The sequence below is a fragment of the Loxodonta africana genome, chromosome 9, assembly GCF_030014295.1.
Source record: "Loxodonta africana isolate mLoxAfr1 chromosome 9, mLoxAfr1.hap2, whole genome shotgun sequence".
In the NCBI taxonomy this organism is placed as follows: Eukaryota; Metazoa; Chordata; class Mammalia; order Proboscidea; family Elephantidae; genus Loxodonta; species Loxodonta africana.
The window spans coordinates 99,661,395-99,686,801 of NC_087350.1; the positions used below are offsets into that span (position 1 = coordinate 99,661,395).

A 25,407-nucleotide genomic window follows, 5' to 3' on the forward strand; every position below is an offset into this window, starting at 1 on the left:
CAGTCTGAATTGCTGATAATTCACAGTTCTCATTTTATATTCCATATATGTATTCTTGAATTTGCTACTTTTGCTATGCTATGGTTTACAAATATTAGGGTGACTATACTTTCATTTTTTTAAACTAATCATTACACCAAAACAGGTGATTGTTCTGTATACAGAATCCTAAAAAAGACCCATAAAAATATAGCTAATTAATATTTGACAAAGTTACAAACACAATTCATTGGAGAAAGGATAGTCTTTTCAACAAACGATGTTGATACAACTGGATATCCATTTTCAAAAGTAAACAGATACATAAATTTCAACCTATAAATCATACCTTATATAAAACTTAGCTCAAATGGACCAGAGATCTAAAGATAAAACGTAAATCTGTAAAATTTCTCCAAAAAGAAAAAAAACCCAAGATAAAATACTGTGACCTTGGGTCAAGCAGAAAATTCCTAGATATGGTATCAAAACCATGATCTAAAGAAGAAAGAAAATTGACAAATTAGACTTTATGAAAATTAAAGACCTTTGCCATGCAAAAAATACCATTAAGAGAATGAAAAGGCAATCTACAGACTGGAAGAATATATTTTCAAATCAAATATCTGATTGGGCACTTGTATACAAAATATGTAAAGAATTCTTAAAGCCTAACAATAAGGAACAAAGATTGTTTAATAACCACCCAGTTTTTTTTTTTAATGGACAAAAGATTTGAACATACATTTCACCAAAAAAGATATAAAGATGGCAAATAAGCACATGAAAACATGGTCAATACCATTAGCCATTAAAGGAAACAAAACAGAAACACACACCAAACCAGTTGCCATCAGTCCATTCTAACACGTGGTGACCAAATTAAAATCACAATGAGATACCAATACACACCTATTGGAATGATTAAAACAAAATAGTGACAACGCACAGCGCTGCCAGGCTAAACAACTGGATTCTCATGAATTGCTGGTGGGAATGAAAAATGGTCTTGCCACTCTAGAAAACTGGCAGTTTCTTACAGAGTTATACATACACTGACTATATGACCCAGCAATATTATTTACCTAAAAGAATAAAAAAATATAGAGTTATACATACACTGACTATATGACCCAGCAGTATTATTTACCTAAAAGAATTAAAAAATTATATTCACACAAAAACCCATGTATGTCAGCTCTACTCATAATTGCAAAAAAACTAAAAATGACCAAAACGTCTTTCAGCAGATAGATAAACTGTGGTGCATTCATAAAATACAATACCACTTAGCATTAAAGAGAAACAAATTGGAAGAACCAACAAATGAATGAACCTCAGAGGCATAATACTGAGTAAAAGAAGCCAGTCTCAAAGAGTTACAGCCTGAAACCATACAACATTCTGAAAAAGGCAATGCTAGAGGGATGGGATGGAAAACAAATCAGTGGTTAACAGAAGTTAGAAGTGGGAGGAAGACTGGCTACAAAGGGCAGGAAAAGGGAATTTTGGGGGATGATGGAACTTTTTGGTATCCTGATTGTGGTGGTGGTTATTCAAATCTGTATATGGGTTAAAACTCATAAAAGCATATACTATAATGGCAATGTACTGTATATAAGTAAATAACAAACAAACATAAGATTTCTGTCCTCATCAGTAAAACAAATTTCAATGAATCATCATGGTACTTTCTGACATTTGTTTTATTTAACATCACATTTCATTAAGAATATTTAATATTGAACGTGTTTCCAAGTAAGCTCCCTGAGAGTAGAAAGCTTATCTGATATTCTCACTTCATCTACCTAGCAGAGTTTATCTGTCACACAGCAGTAACTCGAATGTATTTGTTAACTGAAAGAATGTTTCACAAAATAACCCAACCTCCCCCCTCCCAAATAACCTATATTGTAACGTGTGTATCAGTTTTAGTATTCTTTATGAGGGTTAGCAACCAAAAGTTCATTATCTTTTACTAAGTTAAGACTGATCTGAAAAACAACTATTTTATGATTGGCTACTACATTACTGAACTTAAACACACTTTAATAATGATTCTTTACATTTAATTCTTTATTTATTTTTTAATTTATTTTGTTGTTGTTCTTAGTATTTAATATAAGGGACTATTTGTACCTTTAAAACACTGTTGAGTGAACAGGCCAGAATTCTAAGAGTTCCCTGACTTTATAAATAAGGCCTTAATACTTTTTCTTTAGCTCTATTTCATTCGTAAATAAATTTTTTTTTTAATGTGTCACTTCTAACTAACCTCTGCATGAGTTTTCTTGTATAGCTTAGATCTCACACCTAATTAGATTACACATCTCACCTAATGGACTTTGTCCAAAATTAACTTTATTTTTTGGAGGCAAAAAGATCAATCAAGATTATTAGGACAAGTACTGATACATGCTATGCCACAGATGAACTTGAAAACATTATGCTAAGTGAAAGAATCCAGTTGCAAAGGACCATATGTTGTATGATCCCACTTGTCTAGAATTATAGACACAGAAAGTAGATTAGTGGTTGCCAGGGCCAGGGGAGATCGGGAGTTAGGCGATAACAGCTAAGGAATGTGGGTTTTCTTTTTGAGGTGGTAAAATGTTCTAAAATTGTAATTATGGATAAACAACTCTGAATATACTAAGGGCCACTGCACTGTACACTTTACACGGGTAAAGTGTATGGTTTGTGAATTATCTCAATAAAGCTGTTTTAAAATGATCAGGAAATGTTTCCATAACAAATACATGTAATTTATAAAATAATTTTCGAGATAAGAGACTCCACTATCAGTATCAAACATTTAGCCCTAATAGGGCACACTGCACTTTAAGAGGGAATTGGCAGTACACATTTAAATTGGATATGGTCATTTCCCTAAAAGTTTGTCATTACTTGGAAAAGGCTACAATCCAAAGTTACGAGTGCTATCATATATAAAAGATTCTCACTTTCTAGCTAAGAAAACTGAGTGATATTCAATTGCATTATGTCACATGCTGCTAAATTCTAGCAACCCAAGACATGTAGGCTTTCAGGAAAATTGCAATGGTCTGTCTGAGTCAAGACTCAATAAAGAAACAGTTAAGTAGCAGAAGAGGCTAATTATGTTGGTGTAACTCCTTTTTTGTTTACCAAAAAAAAGTGTTTTGTCTTTGCCAGGTGGAGTATAATAGTCTGTGAATTATAAGATCAAGGAAGCAAACTATGTATTTTCTAAAATGTGAGTATCTTTCATCAAGTTTTATACTTACGGCAGCTAAAAGACCTGTGTGAAGGGATCAGCATTAAGCCCAAAGGACAGGCAGTGCACAGCAAGAAAGAAAGCAATTCCCTCGTGTCTTTTGCAGGTCACTACCAAGGACCATGTTAGCAGATCCACACCAGCCCCTTAACAGGCAGTTCTGCTGCTACCAGTAATTAGCTTGGACAGCTCTGGCTCCAAGAGTAGCAGCAAGGCTACACCATAATGAGCTCAGCTGGGATTAGCAGGACAGGGCAGGGAACCAAGAGAGCTCAGGCATTCTGCATTGCGTATGTATCTAGGAGATCAAACAAGGATGGCTGGCTAGGTTATCCCCTCTCCACCTCATTCCAAAAATGAAGCACGGCAGTGTCTAAAATACAGGCTAATGAAGAACGACACCTCCAACAGATGAGAGCCACATTAATTAACACAATCCCTAGATCATATTATACAGTTTCAGTTAGCCCTAGCAAATATGCAACTTGTTACTGCTGTACATACATACATATATGTGTGTGTATGTATATACATATATAGTTATTGCTATACACATACATATGCTAGTTCTTTTTCTTCACTTTTGTTGGTAAAAAAGAGATTATTTCATTTTCAAATTTTATAAGGTATATCTCTCATGGCCTTAGAGCCAAGAAAATTCGCTCAAATGTATATCTAAGTCCATATTATTAAAAAAAGAAACTCACTTTTCGATAATTAGCTCCTGGTTCTCCCTTTTGAAATATGCCAGTTCATTCCATACGGCATCAGAATCTTCTTGTCGAAGTTGCTGGGGATATGCTCTCTTGATTTTTCTGATATCAGTCCTGTTTTTAAAATGAAGTTGTTTTCTTTCTTAACATGTTCAAAATGCAATAAAAGTTCATTTATCACTCCCTAAAATTTAAAATTATTTATAGGCCAGATTTCTAATGCAAGCTCACTTCTTATTAGATGAATTTCCTAAAGCCTAAATTGTAGAAATTAAAAATCCTGTATCATAATTTCCTAAATCTAGACTATAAAATTTTAAGCCGACACGTGGAATTCTCCCATTCATTCTACCACACAGTCTCAAAAATAGACTATAAGCAACTCATCTAGAATTTGCAACCAGCCAAACTGAATGTGGTACAGATGCTCTATCTTCAAACAAGCTATTATCAGTGAATATGTCAGAAAGTAGTTTTCATACTTCTGGTAGCTACTAAAAAGTTACTTGGGCTAAATGCAGGACAAATTGCTTTATCACTGCTTTCCTGACAAGCAATTTGAAACACTTTCCATTCATCAAGAGAAAAAAATTTTGATGTGTCAATTATCTACAAGTCATGGCAAATGCTCTTTATGTTTCCATTTTCTGTACATAAAACAAACTCTTCGTTTTTATTTTGTAAAAGTGCTGTACTGGCCAATTTAGAAACAGTATTTCTCTATAGAACAGGCCAATGTGTATCATCAACACTGTCCTAAAGGATCTATCTCAAAAGATAAGAGGGTAGTAGATTTTCTATACTCATTCAGCCCTATGCCCTCTGTTGATACTGTTAACAGGGGAGCCACTTATGCCTAGCCAAGGTCTGAACACCTGTTCAGAGCAATTGAACTGAGACCGCCAATTCATTCAGATAAGCTGCAGAACAAACTGATGGATAGTAAAGATTTTTAAATTGCATACCAGGTTGAAATAGTTTTAAGTCAGTTAACTATACATGTGAATTTCATATTTCTCTTGTCTTTTAATGGAGACTTAAATATTTTTTGAGTTATAAACATTTTAGGAACAGCATTTTATTTATTTAAAAGTCATTTTACATTTGTATGAATTATTTTTGCTTTGAAATCATATACTTTTATTAAGCTACTCCACTGATATTAAAAAGGTGCACAGTAATTTATAACCATCTACTGCTGATATCTGCAAATGAGAGGAAAAATCTATAATTATTGCTACCATACTTTTCTGTTTTCATTTATTATGTTCTCTACTTAAAATTTCACAATAAAGGCTTGACTACAAAACAATTTCTTTAAAATCCAACAAAAGCCATTATAATGCCTATATAATGCTGCTCCATCCCGTTTAATAGTGGGGAATGCCTTTACGAGCCACGTAGCTCACATGCCGCTGCCTTCCTCCCACTGTTTCAGCTGCTCTCTCACTGCTCTGTAGTTGGTCTGTAACATCTGTAGCCTTTCCTTGCGTCTTTCGTGGGCATCTCTTAGCTCATCATTTTCTTGGCTCTGCAGAACACAAAAAAACAAGCACACAAATTTGAAGAAAGTATTAATATAATGTTTCAAGTAAGACTACCCATCTAAGTGGGAAATCTGAGAGAAAGTAGCATGTAAACATGAATTAATTTTTAAAACGCTTAAGCAGAAGAAATGGAAGAGTGCCTAAAGTCACAGAGACTTTGCTTCTACAGAATAAATCTGACCCACTTGCTGCATTTCTTTCAAGCTGCTTAAGTCATTTCAAAATTTTGCTATTGAATTAGTTTCATTCTTTCCCCTGTTGTTAATCAGTATAAATACAGATACCATGAGCTGATGTTGCAGGTTTTTAAATTTTTCTTTCTTTTTCAAACTAAGGATTTGTCTACACATGATTTCTTTGTTAGTTGTAAGTGCACATATGATTAGGGTCAGAATACTAATCATAGTAAGACAAATTCTTCGGTGAATGAATTCATAATTAGGGTATAATCAAGCCCAAGGTTTACACAGGAGAAAGAAAATTTGACTAGCTCTGTTAGAAGTATCATAGCCTAGCCTTTGTGGGTTTTACCATGAAGACCTGGAATGACAGAGCTGGGCTTAGTACTCTTGGAGAGGTCACAGAATATTCAGTCCAAACACTACTTTTTTATCTCAACACCTAGCTTAAACAGTTATAGTCAACTACTCCCGAATGTTTTAAATACAACACAAGATAAATCTTCATTTTCAGATATAACCATAAAATAAACTAATAAAGGCCAAGTTCTCAGTCCTCAGAAGATGTAGGTGGATTACTTATGAACTGTGTAAAATAATTACTTGAATATTTCCCCCTTGAGATACGAAATGTTTTTTAACATCATTCGTATTTCTTTATGAAGAAACTTCTATACTTATTTGGTGGTGGCAACAAGTACTGTCTAACAATAATGTGAGATAAGAAGAGTAGGGATACACCAGACAGAAAGATGTGAATTCCATTCTTGCAGCTTCCTCATGTTAGCTCCATAATCTTAAGAACACTATTTAAATTAATTTAATTTCCTTTACTGTAAGATGGAAACCCTGGTGGCATAGTGGTTAAGAGCTATGTCTGCTAACCAAAAGGCTGGCAGTTCAAATCCACCAGGCACTTCTTGGAAACTCTATGGGGCAGTTCTACTCTGTCCTATAGGGTCACTATGAGTCAGAATCGACTTGATGGCAATGGGTTTTTTACTGTAAAATTCGGACAAGAGCTCAGAGGTTTAAAATATGGTGATTAAATTAAATAAACTAACATAGGCAAAGCCCCTGACCCTGGGCCTGCTCTATGGAGACACAAAGCAAAAGTTAGTTTCCTTCCTGCTCCACTTCCCAGGCATTGATAGTGATGCCCATATCTTTTAGAAGTCACATTCACTGTTTTCCAGAACATCTATCTCTCATCTCGACAGTGAGATAATAATTATAGCTTCCATTATTTTACTGCAATTCTACCTGTTTCAGTGGCCTATTTGGCCATTTTGCTTTGAAAATGTTTCCAACAGGATAACTTCAATAATTCTCTTAAGTAGTTATTAGGAAGTATTTCAGTCTTTTGCGTACCAAGAAGTGGTTTATATGCCATATGGAAATGGAAATACTTGATGAAATAATTTGAGAATAACATCACTTGACAAAGGTATTCAGAGTAAACTGTTATCCTGAATAGTTTTATAAGATACAGAGATCAGAGTTACTAGAAACTTGCTAAAAGTGGCATGGCTTAATAAATACAGTGAAAGTCAAAAGTTCAGGATATCAGCAATTCAATTGATATTGTTCATTTCAATGCAAAAACCATATACTACAAGATAGGGTTTCCCAGTTTTACCATTGCTATTCAGCAGTGTACTGGAAGTTCTAGCTCAAGCAACTAGGCAAAAACAGAAATAAAAAGTGTCCAGATCAGAAAAGAATAAGTAAAATCATTTTTATTCATAGATAACATGATTCTATATATAGACAACCCCAAAGATTTCTAAAGACAACTACTAGATGAATAGAAACTAAGAAATGAATTCAGCAAAGTTGATCAAAACACAAAAATCAGTAGTGATTCTATACATCAGCAATGAACAAGCAGAAAAAGAAATTAAGAAAACAATGTCTTTTACAAAAGCATCTAAAAGAGTAAAACACCTAGGAATAATTTTAAACAAAGAGGTGAAACACTTGCACACTGAAAACTATAAAACATGGGTGAAAAAATTTAAATGAGACCTAAATAAATGGAAAGGGATTCATGGTGTTGAATTTGAAAACTTAATATTGTTAAGATGTCAACACTACCCAAAACAATCCACAGATTCAATGCAATCCCTGTCAATTTTCCAAAACCCTTTTTTGCAGAACTGGAAAAGTCAATCCTTAAATTTGTATGTAATTGCAGAGGGCCTCAAATAGCCAAAACAATCCCAAAAAAAGAAGAACAAAGCTGGAGGACTCACCATTTCCCAATTTCAAAACTTCCTACAAAGCTACAGTAATCAAAACATTATGGTATTGGTATCAGGAGAAAAGCATTGATCAATAGAATAGGATTGAGAGTCCAGAAATAAATTCATAAAGCTACAGACAACTGATTATCAGCAAGAGTGCCAAGTCCATTCAACACTGAAAGAATATCTTTTCAACAAATGACTCTGGGACGAGAGGATTTCTACATGAAGAAGAATATACAAAAGTTAACTCAAAATGGATGAATAACCTAAAATAAGAGTTAAAATCATAAAACTCTTAGAAGAAAACATAGGAGTGAATCTTCAGGGACTTGTACGTGGCAGTAAATTCTTAAACATGATAAAAGCATGAGCAACAACAAAAAAATAGATATATTGGACTTCATCAAAATAAAAAATTTTGTGCATTGAAGGATATCAGGAAAAAGGAAAAGCAACTATCTTAGACATCTAGTGCTGCTATAACAGAAATACAAGTAGATGGCTTCAACAAAGAGAAGTTTCTCTCACAGTCTAGTAGGCTAAAAGTCCAAATTCAGGGCATCAGCTCCAGGGCAAGGCCTTCTCTCTCTCTCAGCTCCAGAGGAAGGTCCTCATCATCAACCTTTCCCTGGTTGTAGAGGTTCTCAGCACAGGGAACACGGTTCCAAAGACTCGCTATTCTCCTGGTTCTAGTTTCTTAGTGATATGAAGTCCCCATGTCTCTCTGCTCGCTTCTCTCTTTTATATACCAAAGGAGATTGGCTTAAGACACAATCTGATCTTGTAGATCCCATCAACATAACTGCCACTAATCCATCTCATTAACATCATAGTGATAGGATTTACAACACATAGGAAAGTCGCATCAGATGACAAAATGGTATACAATCATACAATACTGGGAATCATGACCTAACCAAATTGATACACATATTTTTTGGTTACATAATTCAATCAATGACCTTCCACCCTTTGGCTCCGCAAAATTCATGTCCTTGCCACACGTAAAATATATGCACCCCATCATATCACAGCAAAAGTCTTAAATCAACTCCAAGTCCAGAATCCAAAAATTCCTCTTCATTTGTGTGAAATCTAGAATACAAATTATCTGCTTTCAAGGCCAATAGTGCAACAAGCAAGCACAAACTAGACATTGCCATTAAAAATGGGAAAAATTGGAGGGAAAGAAGGCATAACAGGCACCAAGCAAGTCAGCAGAACACAATACATTCGTCCTCAAGGCTTGAAAATTAACCTCTGTTCTCTGAGGCCATTTATGCAATAGCCCTGCCCTCCAGACTCTAAGTATTAGTCACACTTTCTGGATTCTGAGTGGAGGTCCCTCAGCCCTGGGCTTTAGCTCTGCCTTCCAGGTCCACTGGACCAGCAGCTTTGCTCTCTCAGCTTTAGGCACACCATTCTCCTAGTCCATATGAGTGGCAACTCCACCCTCAGAAACACCAGAGACCATGGCTCCACCCTTTGAGACTCTAGAGGTCATGGCCATACCCTTTGAGACTGAAGCAGCTCAGCTTCCCGTGTTGCTTGTCTCTTCAGTTTCTGTTCCCTGATTCCTTAGCCTCTCGGATCCTCAGGCCTCATCGTCCGTAGCATCTGCCCTGCTGGGGCAAGTGTTCCAAAGCTCTGTAGCTCCACTGATAATTGCCTGGAGGTACCTCACTCTGCCAGGAAGCCTCCTGAACAAAGGCACTCAGCTCTCTAGCTCTGTGCTTTTAAGTCTTTGTGTATATACCTAGGAGTGGAATTGCTGGGTCATATGGTAGTTCTGGAAACCCTGGTAGGGCAGTGAGTGCTACGGCTGCTAACCTAAAGGTCGGCAGTTCAAATCTGCCAGGCGCTCCTTGGAAACTCTATGGGGCAGATCTACTCTGTCCTACAGGGTCGCTATGAGTCAGAATCTACTCAATGGCAACGGGTTTGGGCTTTTTGTTTGTTTGTTTTTATTAGTGAAATAACAGTTATAATTCAGGGGCAGGAACACTCTTCCCAGCCATGCTCACAGGTACGCCTCTCCTTGTCCCTCAGTTTCTGCCCGAAGGCACTCAGCTTTCTCCCTCTGTGGGCCGGGACACCCACCACACCATCTCCTGCTGCTGGGTCTCTGCTACTGGGTCTTTCCTGCTAGTCTCCTTACTTGGTGGCGGGCTCCTCCTCTCTGCTCTGGAACTGGCTCTCATTTTTAAGGACAAAAGTGACCAATTCCCTGGTAGGCCACAATTACTCTATCACACAATCACCTGAGTGGAAGTTACAAGACCATGGCTAGAAAGGCCACACACAAAATTAATTAATAGCATCACAAGTCAAAAGTGGAAACAACCCAAATGTCCATCAACAGATGAATGAATAAACAAAATGTGGTATATAATACAATATTATTCAGCCACAAAAAGGAATGAAGTTCTAATACATGCTAGGAAATGGATGAAACTTGAAAACATTATGCTAAGTAAAATAAGCCAGACACAAAAGAATATTGTAGGAACCTACTTATATGAAATATCTAGAATAGACAAATGGTTAAAATGGCTAATTTTATTATATTGTTGTTGTCGTCAGGTGCTGTCGAGTTGGTTCCAACTCATGGTGACCCTACACACAACAGAATGAAAGAAACACTGCCCAGTCCTTCACCATCCTCACAATCGTTCTTATGCTTGAGCCCAACGTTGCGGCCACTGTGTGAATCCATCTTGTTGAAGGTCATCCTCTTTTTCACTCACCCTCTATTTTACCAAGCATAATGTCCTTCTCCAGTAACTGGTCACTCCTGATACCATATCCCAAGTATGTGAGATGAAGTCTCCCATTCTTGCTTCTAAGGAGCATTCTCGCTGTACTTCTTCCAAGACAGATTTGTTCATTTTTCTGGCAGTCTGTGGTATATTCAATATTCTTTGCCAACACCATAATTCAAATGTCTCAATTCTTTTTCGGTCTTCCTTATTCACTGTTGAACTTTCACGTGCATATGAGGCCACTGAAAATACTATGGCTTGGTCAGGCACACCTTAGACTTCAAGGTAACAGTCTTTGCAGGTTGTTAATAAGTCTTCCTCCAATCCTGATGCCCTGTTCTTCTTCATATAGTCCAGCTTCTCAGATTATTTACTCAGCATACAGATTGAATAAGTATGATGAAAGGATATAACCCTGATGCACTCCTTTCTTGACTTTAAACTATGCAGTATCCCCTTGTTCTAACAACTGCCTCTTGACCTATGTACAGGTTCCTCATGAGCACAAGTGCTCTGGAATTCCCATTCTTTGCAATGTTATCCATCATTTGTTATGATCCACACAGTCAAATGCCTTTGCATAGTCAATAAAGCACAGGTAAACATCTTTCTGGTATTCTCTGCCTTTATCCAGGATTCACCTGACATCAGCAATGATATCCCTGGTCCCACGTCCTCTACTGAATTGGGCTTGAATTTCTGGAAGTTCCCTGTTGATCTACTGCTGCCGCTATTTTTGACTGATCTTCAGCAGAATTTTACTTGTGTGTGATATTATGATATCATTTGATAATATCAGCATTCAGTTGGATCCGCTTTCTTTGGAATAGGCATAAATATGGATCTCTACCATTCGGTTGGCCAGGCAGCTGTCCTCCAAATTTCTTGGCACTTTCAGCACTGCATCTGTTTGTTGAAACATCTCAATTGGTATTCCATCAAATCCTGGAGCCTTGTTTTTCACCAGTGTCTTCAGTGCAGCTTGGACCTCTTCCTCCTGGACCATTGGTTCTTGATCATATGTACCTCCTGAAATGGTGAAAGTCGACCAACTCTTTTTGGTATAGTGATTCTGTGTGTTCCTTCCATCTTCTTTTGATGCTTCCTGAGTTGTTTAATATTTTCCCCCCAAAATCCTTCAATATTGCAACTCCAGGCTTGATTTTTTTCTTCAGTTCTTTCATCTTGAGAAATGCTGAGGGTGTTCTTCCCTTTTGATTTTCTAAATTCAGGTCTTTGTGCATATCATTATAATACTTTACTTTGTCTTCTGGAGCCACTCTTTGTATAACTGTTGTCACTATTCATCTCTAAAACTTTGCCAACCACACCTAAACAGAAATTTTGTACCCTTTAAGCATTAACTTCCCTTTCCTGCCTCCCTTCAGCACATAGTAATCACTAATCTACTTTCTGTAAATACTGTCACCATTTTAGCATTTGTAAGTACTGCCTCAATCACTGAAATTATTATTGAAAATATTATTATTCAATATTACCCTAATTCTCAAATAGAAGGTATTTTAAGTTATTAAACCATAGATTAAGATCAATAAAAAAATTCCGGAGTCTCATATATTACTCACTGTGTGCCAGACTCTGTATTAGGTAGACTAATTAATATTGTAAGCACTCAATGCTGCCATCTCTAACTCCTAAAACTTTAGTGCAATATATTTCAATATTAAGAAATAGATTTTTTTTTCCTATAGTAATTCAAATAAGTGCCTCCTTCCATTAAGTAGCAATTACAGGAAAATGGTTTTATAGATGAGTTTTGTGCTTTAATTTTATGTTTTTAACTTATTATACCAAACACTAGACCGCTTACATAATTATTCTAAAATTATTAAAGTCTAAGCTAGAGATTACATGATAACAATGGAACCAAACTAGAGATTATTTAATAAATCAATTTGATGGATATAATTTTTAATAATAATTATTTTAAAATGCAGTTTTATCCACAGAGTCAAACTTTCAGGATGCTGCAGTCAAACTGTAATTCACAGGTAAAATTAGTCCTAGAAACTATTGTTCCTTATTTCTACTTCAAGAAAAGACAGTAAAATTTTATAAAAATGTTAATACAAGGTACACATATTTACATTTTACATATACATATACAATAAAAACTTTTCCCCTACTTTACTGTAAGAACAGCTGAAATAATCAGTCAAAAGTTGAAGATCTCAAAAGAAATAATATTTAAAAAGAATAACCAAGATATTTTTTCATAAAATGCTAACAAATCCAGTGTAGCCATAGTTTGGATTATGATTCTTCCAGTCTCATATGACATATAACAGTCAAAGTCTTAAGAATAGTATTTCATTTGGGAAGTATTATCCTCAAAGATCTCACAACAAAACCAAGTGTAAGAACTAACAAATACATTATATATCATTAATTACTCCATTTTCCTCAGAAGATACATACCAAAAAATAATCCCACAGGCAGCCACTGAATTAGATCCACTTGGGTATTGGATGGATTAAATTAACCATTTAATCCTTAAATCATTAAAACATTTACTGAGCACCTATAATTAAACTAAACTAAATCAGAGGCTCTAAATTCTCGGTACAAACAAGTCTGAATGACTAAATCATTAAAAAAAAAAATCATTAGGAAATAGAAAATAGAAATATTGTATAACTGACTTTCCTCAAAGACATCTGCAGTTCCCTTTTTGAATACTTAAGAATATAAACGATTCTTGATCTAATCCACTGGTTTGCCCAAAGGCTCCTTTACAGGAATAAGGCAAACCAAGATCATGGATACTGTTAATAAAGCAGTTTTCAATCTTTAGGGAATGACAGCAAGACTGTAGAAAAGTAAAAAAGAAATATATATATGTATTTTAATGAAATACCAAGGATTCCATGTGTATCTAATTTCAGCAGAATATATAAAGTTCATGAAAACCAGGGCACTGAAAAGTAAAAGATATAAACTGTCTTCAAATGACACATTAATGTCATAAAATAACATTGATAAATACAACAGAATACTAAAATCATAAAGAATAACGAAGAGGTCACAAAACATAACATGGATGAGTGAAATAAGTCAATCTCAAAAGGACAAATATTGTATGAATGTCACTTTTATAAGAAGACAAGAATAGGTATATATTACACCCAAAAACCCAGTGCCGTCAAGTCGATTCTGACTCATAGCGACCCTACAGGACGGAGTACAACTGCCCGATAAGAGTTTCCAAGGAGCACCTGGTGGATTTGTATACTACACAGTGTCCCATAAAATAAAGAATATCACCTGTGGGTATTGTGTTCCTTTAAAAAATCATCTCTGTGAGGCCAAATAGTCAGCAATTACCCTAAAGCAAAGATGAGGAGTTAAGGGCACAGAGAAACTAGATTACTGGAAATGGAACAACCAGAATGGAATTAATGAGAATGTTGACACACAGTGAACAATGTAATCAATGTCACTGAATACTTCATATAGAAATTGTTAAATGAGAACGTAATTTGCTGTGTAAACTCTCATCGAAAACACAATAAAATGTTATGTAAAAAATAAATTAACAAATAGCACTGAAAAGTGCTAACAGAATCAAGTTGTCAAAAATGAGTAAATCAGGGATACAATGCATTAGTGATTTCAAGAATACTAAAGATTTCATAAAGGTCTGGTGCTGTGCGTTCCAAATTATACTTCATAGGTTGTTAGGGCACCACAGTCATGAAGTCAGGCTCATATGTGGGATTTTTATAATAATAACTTTGATCTCTTTCACTACTATTAGTTTGTCTATCATGATGTTGGTCACCCGCCTTGAAAATAGGTACATTAACCATGAAAGTAAACCGGGCAAGATAATTTGTTAATATTTCTATAAATTTTGTAATTAGTATTGGAATAATCTAATACACATTACTTACTGCTGATACAATAAAGAGCACAATTTCAGTGTATACAAGTATGTTCCATGGACTACTGGTGAAATTTACTTGTCCCTCCATCCCTTCAATCCATCCTGGTGATCAACATGGGATCCTAAAGCTACCTACACTGACATGGATCATGTCTTTTGTCTTTAATTCAGCATTTCCCATAGTATCCACCATGAAATAGTATTTTTTTGGAAATGTTAATAGGTATTATTAAGTAAATATGAGAAATAATGTATTATATCTTTTTATAGATTCATAATGCATGCCAATATGTTGAAGACTCACAAATAAGAAACTATTTGACCCAATGTTTATAATAATTATTTGAGCAAGGACCATTTTTGTTTGCCATGCTCTCATTGGCTTCTGGAAGACCAGTTTCCATAGAATACTGATTTGGGAAAAGCCCTGACAAAAGTTCAACATGTATTAGTAGGTAATGGTCTACAAAAGGAGCACCAATATCAACACATATATTTTTAAAATCACAAATTCCTACCCTTACCTTATATTCACATGCACTTGAGCAACAGCAGCAATACTATTATTATAGCCTAATGCCCCCACTTGTCTGTCAGTTTGTTGTACTGTGGGAGCTTTCGTGTTGCTGTGATGCTGGAAGCTATGCCGCTGGTCACCCATGGCAGACAAGTTCAGCTGATGTTAATATCATTAGTATCACACACAAGTAAAATTTTGCTACAGATCATTCAAAAGCAGCTGCAGCATATTGACAGGGAACTGCCAGATAATTCAAGCCGGATTCAGAAGAGGACTTGGAACCAGGGATATTATTGCTGATGTCAGACGGATCCTGGCTGAAAGCAGAAATACCAGAAAGATGTTTACCTGTGTTTTTGACTGCGCAAAGGCATTCGACTGTGTGGATCATAACAAATTATGGGTAACACTGCAAAGAATGGGAATTCCAGAACACTTAATTGTGCTCATGAGGAACCTGTACATGGATCAAGAGGCAGTCATTTAAAAAAAAACAAGGGGATACTGCATGGTTTAAACTCAGGAACGGTGTGTGTCAGGGTTGTATCCTTTCATCATACATATTCAATCTGTATGCTGAGTAAATCTGAGAAGCTGGACTATAAGAAGAAGAATGTGGCATCAGGACTGAAAGAAGACTCATCAACAACCTGCGTTACACAGATGACACAACCTTGCTTGCTGAAAGTGAAAAGGACTTGAAGCACTTACTGATGAAGATCAAAGACCACAGCCTTCAGTACAGATTACACCTCAATATAAAGAAAACAAAAATCTTCACGACTAGACCAATGAGCAACGTCATGGTAAATGGAGAAAAGATTGAAGTTGTATTTAATTTTACTTGGGTCCACAATCAACACCCATGGAAACAGCAGTGAAGAAATCAAAAGATGCATTGTATTGGGCAACTCTGCTGTAAAAGACCTCTTTAAAATGTTAAAAAGCAAAGATGTCACCTTGAAGACTAAGGTGCACCTGACCCAAGCCACGGTGTTTTCAACTGCCTCATATGCATACAAAAGCTGGACACTGAATAACGAAGACACAAGAGGAATTGATGCCTTTGAATTACGGTTAGAGAAGAATACTGAGCATACCATGGAATGCCAGAAGAACAAACAAGACTGTCTTGGAATAAATACAGCCGGAGTGCTCCTTGGAAGCGAGGGTGGCAAGACTATGGCAAGACTTGACTTTACTTTACTCTCATATACTTTGGGCATGCTATCAGGAGGGACCAGTCCCTGGAGGACATCATGTTTGGTAAAGTAGAGGTTCAGCGCAAATGAGGAGGAATCTCAATGAGATGCATTGACACAGTGGCTGTAATAATGGGTCAAACATAGCAACGATTGTGAGGATGGTGCAGAACTAGTCAGTGCTTCATTCTGTTGTACATAGGGTTGCACTATGAGTCAAAAGCGACTCAATGGCACCTAACAACAACAGTAAATTAAAAAGTACCACAGGCCTAATCACTCTCCTTGGGATTGCTTTGCTACAAGGTTTTGTTTACCCATTTCTTTTGTTAAATGTTCTTGGTTATAGTAATTTTTGCATTCAACCACCTTGCTCCTTTAAAAATAAAAAATACTTGCCTATAAAATGATACAATGCAAGGGAAAAAAATTTGCTCCCAATTTTTCCTAATCTTGCAAATACATAAATTAAAATGTATATTTGAAAGTCATGATTATCATCAGTTGATTTGAAATATGAATACAGAAAAACTATAAATGGAAAAGAAATTTTGTGTAAAAAGGATTTTACACTGAAAATAAACTTGGGGCCTTACCCCTATAAAGCTGTTGTTAGGAAACACAGAATAAGGGAAAGAATTAGTATAATCCTTGTTAAGACTCTTTTTGAATCAAGAAATTAAGGAAGTGGAAGAGAAAAGAAAAGATCTAAACATATCTTTGAATCATTCCACTCCTTCTACCAAAAATAAGGACTGTCAAAGACACAGATCTCTGATAGCAAATGGCTGATGATTCTCTGCTTCTGCATGGGACAAAAGCCTTGGTATGCAGGCTCCAAGAACTATGGAGAAGAAGGAAGATGATAGACCAGCCTTCTAAACATGCCCATAATCCTGTGCTTACATCATTTTTTAAGGATCCCCGGTGGTGCAATGGTTAGGCACTCATCTGCTAACTGAAAGGTTGGCTGTTCAAACTCACCTGTGACTCCACAGGAGAATACATCAGTGGCTTTGAGGGAGAAAAGACCTGGCGATCTGTTTCCATAATGATTACAGCCTAGGAAACCCTACAGAGTAGCTCTACTCCATCATATAGGGTCACTGTGCATCAGAATAGAATTAACGGCACACAACATCAATCCCCATTTTTACATTTAAGACACTGGATTCTAACTATTGTTTGGCTTTCTAGGCTGTATGCTTTATGGCAGCAGATCTTCAGGTCTTTTCTCCCTTGAAGCCACAGGGTGGGTTGAAATCACCAATCTTTCAGTTAGCAGCCTAGCACTTCACCACTGTACCAGTAGGGCCCCTTGGATTCTAACTTCTCACTATCTTCCTAACTAGAGAAAGGGTCTTGAAGAATAGAAACATGCCTTGTCTCCTATTATACAGCAAGGGACAAGCACAATACCTGGCTAATTATAATGCACAGTAAAATGTTACTGAGTAAACAAATAAATGAGCAAATAACTCAGATGTGTATCTAAATTCCTTTTAAATTTCAAGTAGGCTAAATGTGAGTAAGCTTTGATCATCTGGTCCTTAGATTTTTGGTAGAAACAATAGATGATAACTTTATTTTAGAAATAACATTTTAACTCTGAATAAGCATGAATTAACCTAATATTTAGTGAAAATGCAGATAAAACTAATTGTAGCTTATGGTTAACTAATCTAAACCATATTTTGTTCTAGAACACACACAATCTAACTCAAACATTTTTATACTTAAGGATTATCTATATAATGTGTGAAAGAGCATAAACTTTAAATGTACTGGATTCCAATCATGTGTAAAGTGTTTGGCTTCTGGAATGTCATACAGCTACCTGAAATTCAATTATATGAATGAACTTCAAACAGTACATGGCTTCAGGTAGCAGTGAAGGAAAAATGAAAAATTTAGCCATATTAAAACCAGGAAAAAATTAAAGTCCTCAATACAGTCATAAAATTGCTTCAACGTGCATGAACAATTCCCTCTGAAGAGAATCCACACAGTACAACTTAGGAAGTACAGGCTCTCAAAGATAGGGTGGTAGAGGATATGCCTCTAAAAGATTGGTAGAGTGCCGATTCACATGTCATGTGTTCTGAGACAAATTCAACTGAAATGGAGAAGAATTATATATATTTTTTGCATTTTAGTTACGTAATTTTTCTATAGAAGATAATTCTAAATGACTTGAACTAGTTTAATATCATTTTTAACTTTTATTTTTATGTCTTTGTCATATATAAAGAACTACAAGAAATGCTCTTTCCGCTTGCTCTATTTTTTGGGGGGGGGGCTCAGAAAAACTATTAAAAAAAGTATTTTTTATTAAAAAAACAGCCTTTTGTTTTTATGTAGCAAAATTTTTTTTTTAATCACTTCATGCTCCTCAGAAATCTTAAAAACAAGATCAACTGATTAGACATCTTTATACAGGTAACTCAATTCACTAATGATAAATGATAAACAGTAATTTGTGAATACACGTTTACTTTGGTATACCTTTATCTTTGCAAGGTTACTGCTATAGAAATGTTTTAATATTCACCTTCAGTTGTAGTGTCTTCTCTAAGTTTTCAATCTTTCTTTCAGCCTTCCTCAGCTTCCTTAACAACTCTGAGTCTGTAAAAGAGCTCTTTGGGGACAAAGACCTTGAACGTTTCACAGGTGGTTCCTCGAGAACAAAACAAGGACATAGTTGAACTAGTTGGAACACTGGATTATGAAAGACATGCAAAATTAAAGAACAAGTAATTTTGAATACTAATAATGAATTATAAAAAAAAAAAAAAATCCTGCATGGAATACCAGAGAAATAACAAGCGGAATTACCACAGCGCTACCGCTAAAGGTTTCTCTGTGACTCGTTAATGAGAATATTCATTTACATTTACATTGTTTCTTTCAGAATAATGATGTCCCATTAGGGAAGACTAAAGGGTTATAGACTCAGAAATGCAAGAAACCTCATTACAAAGGAGGGGATAGAGGCTGGTCTAATTGCTCTATAAGGGTCCAAGGTTACACTTGATAGGACAACCAGAAACAAGAGGGAAAGGATTTTTTTCCCTTTGAAATAGTTTAACACACTGTGAAGTTGAAGGAACAATATGCTTGAGGAATATAAATACAACAGACAGTAGATCTTATACCATAATGACCATATGGTCATTAACTATAATGTGGCTAACTAGAGACAAGAATGTGTGTTTATATTATGTACAGCTTCATATACCAATCTGGAGAAGGAATATGTGAAAGCAACTATTAAGCTAGGCAACATATTGCTCATACTTACTGCATGTCCTTACGAAAAGGAAATAAAAATTTTGTTCAAAATATTCCCTCTCATTTTCTTGACTTTTATTAAAAGCAATGAAACATCAAAGCACTATATTTTTAAACTACAGCAATACAGCAAGTAACAAAATAAGGGCCTTTAATATTGTATGTCAATTTTAGGAATGTTTTCTTTAATTTTAACAAAGCTCAATGGTTGTGAAACTACTCCAAAATGGCACAAAACAAATAATGTACTTATGGTTTTTAAAAAGGGGGAAAGGGCTCTTTCCTCTGAAAACTACCAATAATATTACAGGGAGTAAATAAGAGTACCAGAGAAACCTGGGTCTAATTTTAAATGCTTCTTCTGTTAATATAGTTTGTTCTATTCATAGGAAAAAGTGGCAAACACACAAAACAATTATCTTTAAAATATGGTTTTCTACTTATGAAAAGCATTATTCCTCTACTACTGATAAAACAAGTTGTGAGAAAAAAGTCTAAAACTCCTTACTTTTAGTTAAATGTTATTCCAATTTACCTAGAAATAACATACCTACAACGTGATATGAAATTTTTATATTAGTCAACCTTCCGGAGAATCTTTTGCAGCATAATATGAATACATAATAAATACTACAAAAGGAAAAGCTAGGACAATGCTGGTACATGACAAACATGTTTCATGAAATTTGCTTAGTTTTCTCTACTGCTATCCCTTAAAATCTATGAAATCTTATAATAAATGCACAAATTAATGTTAAAATTCACTTACTTTTTATATTCCATATTATTGTATATGTTATATCTAAACAAAATAGAAAACATTAGGACATATTTTGCTTCTCACTAGTATTAAAAATTGAGTTAATGACTAATATTTTAAAATGAATTTTATCAGGTAGATTAATTTATCAGTTAATTGAGGGAAACTTACTAAAGCATTTTTATATAAGAATAGTAGTTTACTGGCACAACAGGTATATTGCTACTAATAATATAATTAATTAAATTAGGAAGCTATTACTCAGTCTTTACAAGTAAAAGCTTCCTATACCCAACAGTTATTTCATCAAGCATTTGGCAGATAATGCTTTTTAAAAAGCTTCCAGAATTATACGCAGAGAAGTAAATGTTGCTTTTTGTTGGGCCTTATTTTGTTACTTTTTGTTTAGCTTTCCCCATCTCTTGACTTGCTAGTCTCATTCTGACAAACTCACAAAATGAAAAAAATGTCCCTACCTTATGTTTTCCTTCAGCACTTGCTACGACGCTGCCTGAGAAACCCTTGTTGGTAGATCTGTTTTCTGACAGTTTTTCATTTGCTATTTTCAGTTTCCCTTCTAAATACTCTATTTCAGATTTCTGGGACACCATTAAGGTTTCTAAGCTCGATAAAGATGGCCATTGAGATACCTATTAAAAAAAAGCGTGTGTAATTATATGTGTTTGTATCTTATATAATTTACATACACACAAAAATATGTATATATAACATACATCTCATAAATCCTAAGTATTCAAAGAATGGAAATTCCACTTTAACAATAAACCACAAACCAGCAATAGCTAAACTTGTCTCATTCTAATAGTGAAATGTTTTAATATAATATAGTCTGTATATTTATATATAAAACATTGCCATATAAATTTGCAGGAGGAAAAAAATTAATGTTTGCACGATGCATACCACTCATCTATAATTATGTCAAATTTATAAGTGTATGCATATATATTTCCTCATGAAATAATCAATCTGATCACCAAGAGTCATTCATTATGATAGAACATAAACTTAGGAAAAGTAAAGCAGTACCGCTCTAGGTTTACTTAGCTTTTAATGTACCGTAATTATAATAAATAAATAAAAACAACTCAAAGAACTGATATTTTTAAAAGTCAATACTGTTCACAACATTCTCTTTTGAAATTTTTTCCTGTGTCACATAAACTAATGGTAAGTCTCACATTTTATCCACAGAAGTCATAGGGAAATTCGGCTGCAGAACACTTGCTCATGACAATGGTTGTTGTTGCTGTTAGTTGCCACTAAGTTGATTTTGACTTGTGGCAATTAACATTATGCAAAATTGCACTACTGTTAAAATTAGACCATTAAAACCCATGCATATATGCTATTTTCAAATTAACCGCTTTATTTACAAATACTGAATCATAGTGAAAACAGTTTTTTTTTTTTCAATTTATCAGCAAAAAAAGTCAAATTTTTTGATTCTAACATAATAAAGATCCAGTAGCCCTGAAAATATTTTCATATAAAGTTGTGGAGAGCCCCTCTATTCCTAAATGATATTGCTAAGAACCATGAGAAACTTACACGCGTTTAACTTTGCTGGACCAACAATAAGAAATATCTCGTTTCCAGTTTTGACTACTTTTTTTCCTTTTTTGGGGGGGAGGGGAATAGATAAAAATTGACTTAATATTAAATTATCATTTGTACAAGAGTGGTCATCTTTGATTTATATTATTATACTTTACTCACATTTAAGTAAACTGATGTGTTTCCTAACTTTTATTCCATTACAATATAAAATATGTTCCTCAGAATGCTGCTTACGTTGTACTGTTACCATACTTAAAACATATTAAATATCTACTTGATTTTTTTTTTTACCTTGCTTTGAACACCAAACGAAAATACTTTAACCACTTTTCTTCTAGTAACTCTAGATGATTTTATCTTATTCTTTGCCCCCCTTTTAATCACAGTATGGCTTTTATTTATTTTTTTCCTCTTTTTACAAGCGAATTTATGATGTTTGTAAATATTTACATTCATCTGGCTGCGAACCTAGACAACTTTCAAAGCTACCTGTTTTTGTACAGCTTTCCTTTAATAAAATCATGATATATATTAACATTCTATCATTTACCAAGAGGATTTTAAATGAATTATTCAAGGTCAAAAAAAAAATTTAGAATAAAACAAAAAACATAACTAGTTTATTGATATATCCAATAAGCAACCCTGTTTCTTTAATGAGTTTTTCAAGTATCATTAGATTATAATGCTGTAAGAATTTTTTAAAAATTAATATTGGCAAGAGGTTGCAATTAGAAATAATTCAAATATTCATGAAGACATTTAAAAAGTTCCAACAGTAGGTGTTTTCACTATGATAAGAAAGACTTTCATATTTAGGCATCATTCCTTCAAAATTCTTCAATAAACCAACAGCAGAACTTCAAAAGTAAAATACTGTGCAAGTAGTGATTTAGTGATAGTTTACATTCACATAACAGCCATGGAAGTAACATACACAAGTAAGTGAAATGAGTTGTGCCTTGTTCGTTTTAAAACACCTTTAAAAACTGGTTTAGCAGAAACACTGTATGTATGTTAAACATGTAGATACATCTTTCACTTCCACAAAAAAAACATACATGGTCCCATTTTTCTTCGAATACAGTCTTCTCTCTCTCTCTTGCCTTTTATCAATTTTGCTAGAGTCCCTGGATGGAACAAACAGTTAAGCGCTCGACTACTAACCAAAAGGCTGGTTGTCTGAATCAAACCAGAGGTGCTCTGGAAGAAAGGCCTAGTGATCTACTTCTGAAAGATCACAGCCACTGACAGCCTCGTAGCGCACGGTCCTACCCCGACAGCCTCGCAGCGCACGGTCCTACCCCGACAGCCTCGCAGCGCACGGTCCTACCCCGACAGCCTCGCAGCGCACGGTCCTACCCCGACAGCCTCTCGCAGCGCACGGTCCTACCCCGACAGCCTCGCAGCGCACGGTCCTACCCCGACAGCCTCGCAGCGCACGGTCCTACCCCGACAGCCTCGCAGCGCACGGTCCTACCCCGACAGCCTCGCAGCGCACGGTCCTACCCCGACAGCCTCGCAGCGCACGGTCCTACCCCGACAGCCTCGCAGCGCACGGTCCTACCCCGACAGCCTCTCGCAGCGCACGGTCCTACCCCGACAGCCTCGCAGCGCACGGTCCTACCCCGACAGCCTCGCAGCGCACGGTCCTACCCCGACAGCCTCGCAGCGCACGGTCCTACCCCGACAGCCTCGCAGCGCACGGTCCTACCCCGACAGCCTCGCAGCGCACGGTCCTACCCCGACAGCCTCGCAGCGCACGGTCCTACCCCGACAGCCTCGCAGCGCACGGTCCTACCCCGACAGCCTCGCAGCGCACGGTCCTACCCCGACAGCCTCGCAGCGCACGGTCCTACCCCGACAGCCTCGCAGCGCACGGTCCTACCCCGACAGCCTCGCAGCGCACGGTCCTACCCCGACAGCCTCGCAGCGCACGGTCCTACCCCGACAGCCTCGCAGCGCACGGTCCTACCCCGACAGCCTCGCAGCGCACGGTCCTACCCCGACAGCCTCGCAGCGCACGGTCCTACCCCGACAGCCTCAGAGCGCACGGTCCTACCCCGACAGCCTCAGAGCGCACGGTTCTACTATGACAGCCTCGTACTGCACGGTTCTACTCTGACAGCCTTGTAGTGCATGGTTCTACTCTGACAGCCTCAGAGTGCACGGTTCTACTCTGACAGCCTCGTAGTGCACGGTTCTACTGTGACAGCCTCGTAGTGCACGGTTCTACTCTGACAGCCTCAGAGTGCACAGTTCTACTCTGACAGCCTCATAGTGCACAGTTCTACTGACAGCCTCGTAGTGCACAGTTCTACTCTGACAGCCTCGTAGTGCACAGTTCTACTCTGACAGCCTCAGAGTGCACGGTTCTACTGTGACAGCCTCATAGTGCACGGTTCTACTCTGACAGCCTCGTAGTGCACGGTTCTACTGTGACAGCCTCGTAGTGCACGGTTCTACTCTGACAGCCTCAGAGTGCACGGTTCTACTCTGACAGCCTCAGAGTGCACAGTTCTACTGTGACAGCCTCGTAGTGCACAGTTCTACTCTGACAGCCTCAGAGTGCACGGTTCTACTCTGACAGCCTCATAGTGCACAGTTCTACTCTGACAGCCTCAGAGTGCACAGTTCTACTGTGACAGCCTCGTAGTGCACAGTTCTACTCTGACAGCCTCAGAGTGCACGGTTCTACTCTGACAGCCTCGTAGTGCACGGTTCTACTCTGACAGCCTCAGAGTGCACGGTTCTACTCTGACAGCCTCGTAGTGCACGGTTCTACTCTGACAGCCTCAGAGTGCACGGTTCTACTCTGACAGCCTTGTAGTGCACAGTTCTACTCTGACAGCCTCGTAGTGCACAGTTCTACTCTGACAGCCTCGTAGTGCATAGTTCTACTCTGACAGCCTCAGAGTGCACAGTTCTACTCTGAAACACGCGGAATCACCATGAGCCAAACAGCAACTGCTTTGGAGAGACATGCAAAAGAAGAATTTCACATTTCTCTTAATAGGACTATTTTTAGAAAAGTAAGCAAAATGAAAAATGGGAAGTGACCCTTAGATTCACTACTGAGGAACAAGGAGGGCATCTATGGTAGTTGGTACTCAGCTCCAGCCAACTGCTTTCACAGAACAATGCAGCCCACTATTGTTGGATGTACTGATTTTTCAAGGAAAACAAGAAATTAGAAAAATTTTTTTAAGTGATAGTTCCTCAGTTTTAACTGTTGCCCGATAAAGTTTATGACTCTTAAAAAAAAAAATTACTGTCAAGTGGTGACTATTTAAACTGTACAAATTTTGAAATATACATCAAAGACTACAAAAATGTATGAAGCCCGTTTCTAAAAGGTCATGCTTGAATACCCTAAGACATTGTTCTACTCTGCACACCAGGTTGCCATGAGTCAGAATCAATTCAACAGCAACTAACAACAGCAAGAAGTTTGGAATAT

At 36.6% G+C, this 25,407-nt stretch overlaps 1 protein-coding gene across 8 annotated transcripts in view; it reads right to left on the reverse strand.

The window, feature by feature from the left end:
- CNTLN (centlein) overlaps window positions 1–25,407 on the reverse strand; it is a 250,723-nt gene that overhangs the window by 114,110 nt on the left and 111,206 nt on the right. For 6 of the 8 annotated variants that reach the window (XM_064290457.1, XM_064290460.1, XM_064290456.1 and 3 more), the window contains 4 exons: window positions 20,843–21,016; window positions 18,867–18,992; window positions 5,358–5,479; window positions 3,943–4,062 (listed from right to left, as the gene is read on the reverse strand). In XM_064290457.1, the coding sequence (XP_064146527.1) occupies window positions 3,943–4,062; window positions 5,358–5,479; window positions 18,867–18,992; window positions 20,843–21,016 (542 nt within the window). The remainder of the gene's footprint in view (window positions 1–3,942; window positions 4,063–5,357; window positions 5,480–18,866; window positions 18,993–20,842; window positions 21,017–25,407) is intronic. The other 2 variants (XM_064290461.1, XM_064290462.1) reach the window with 2 other exon arrangements.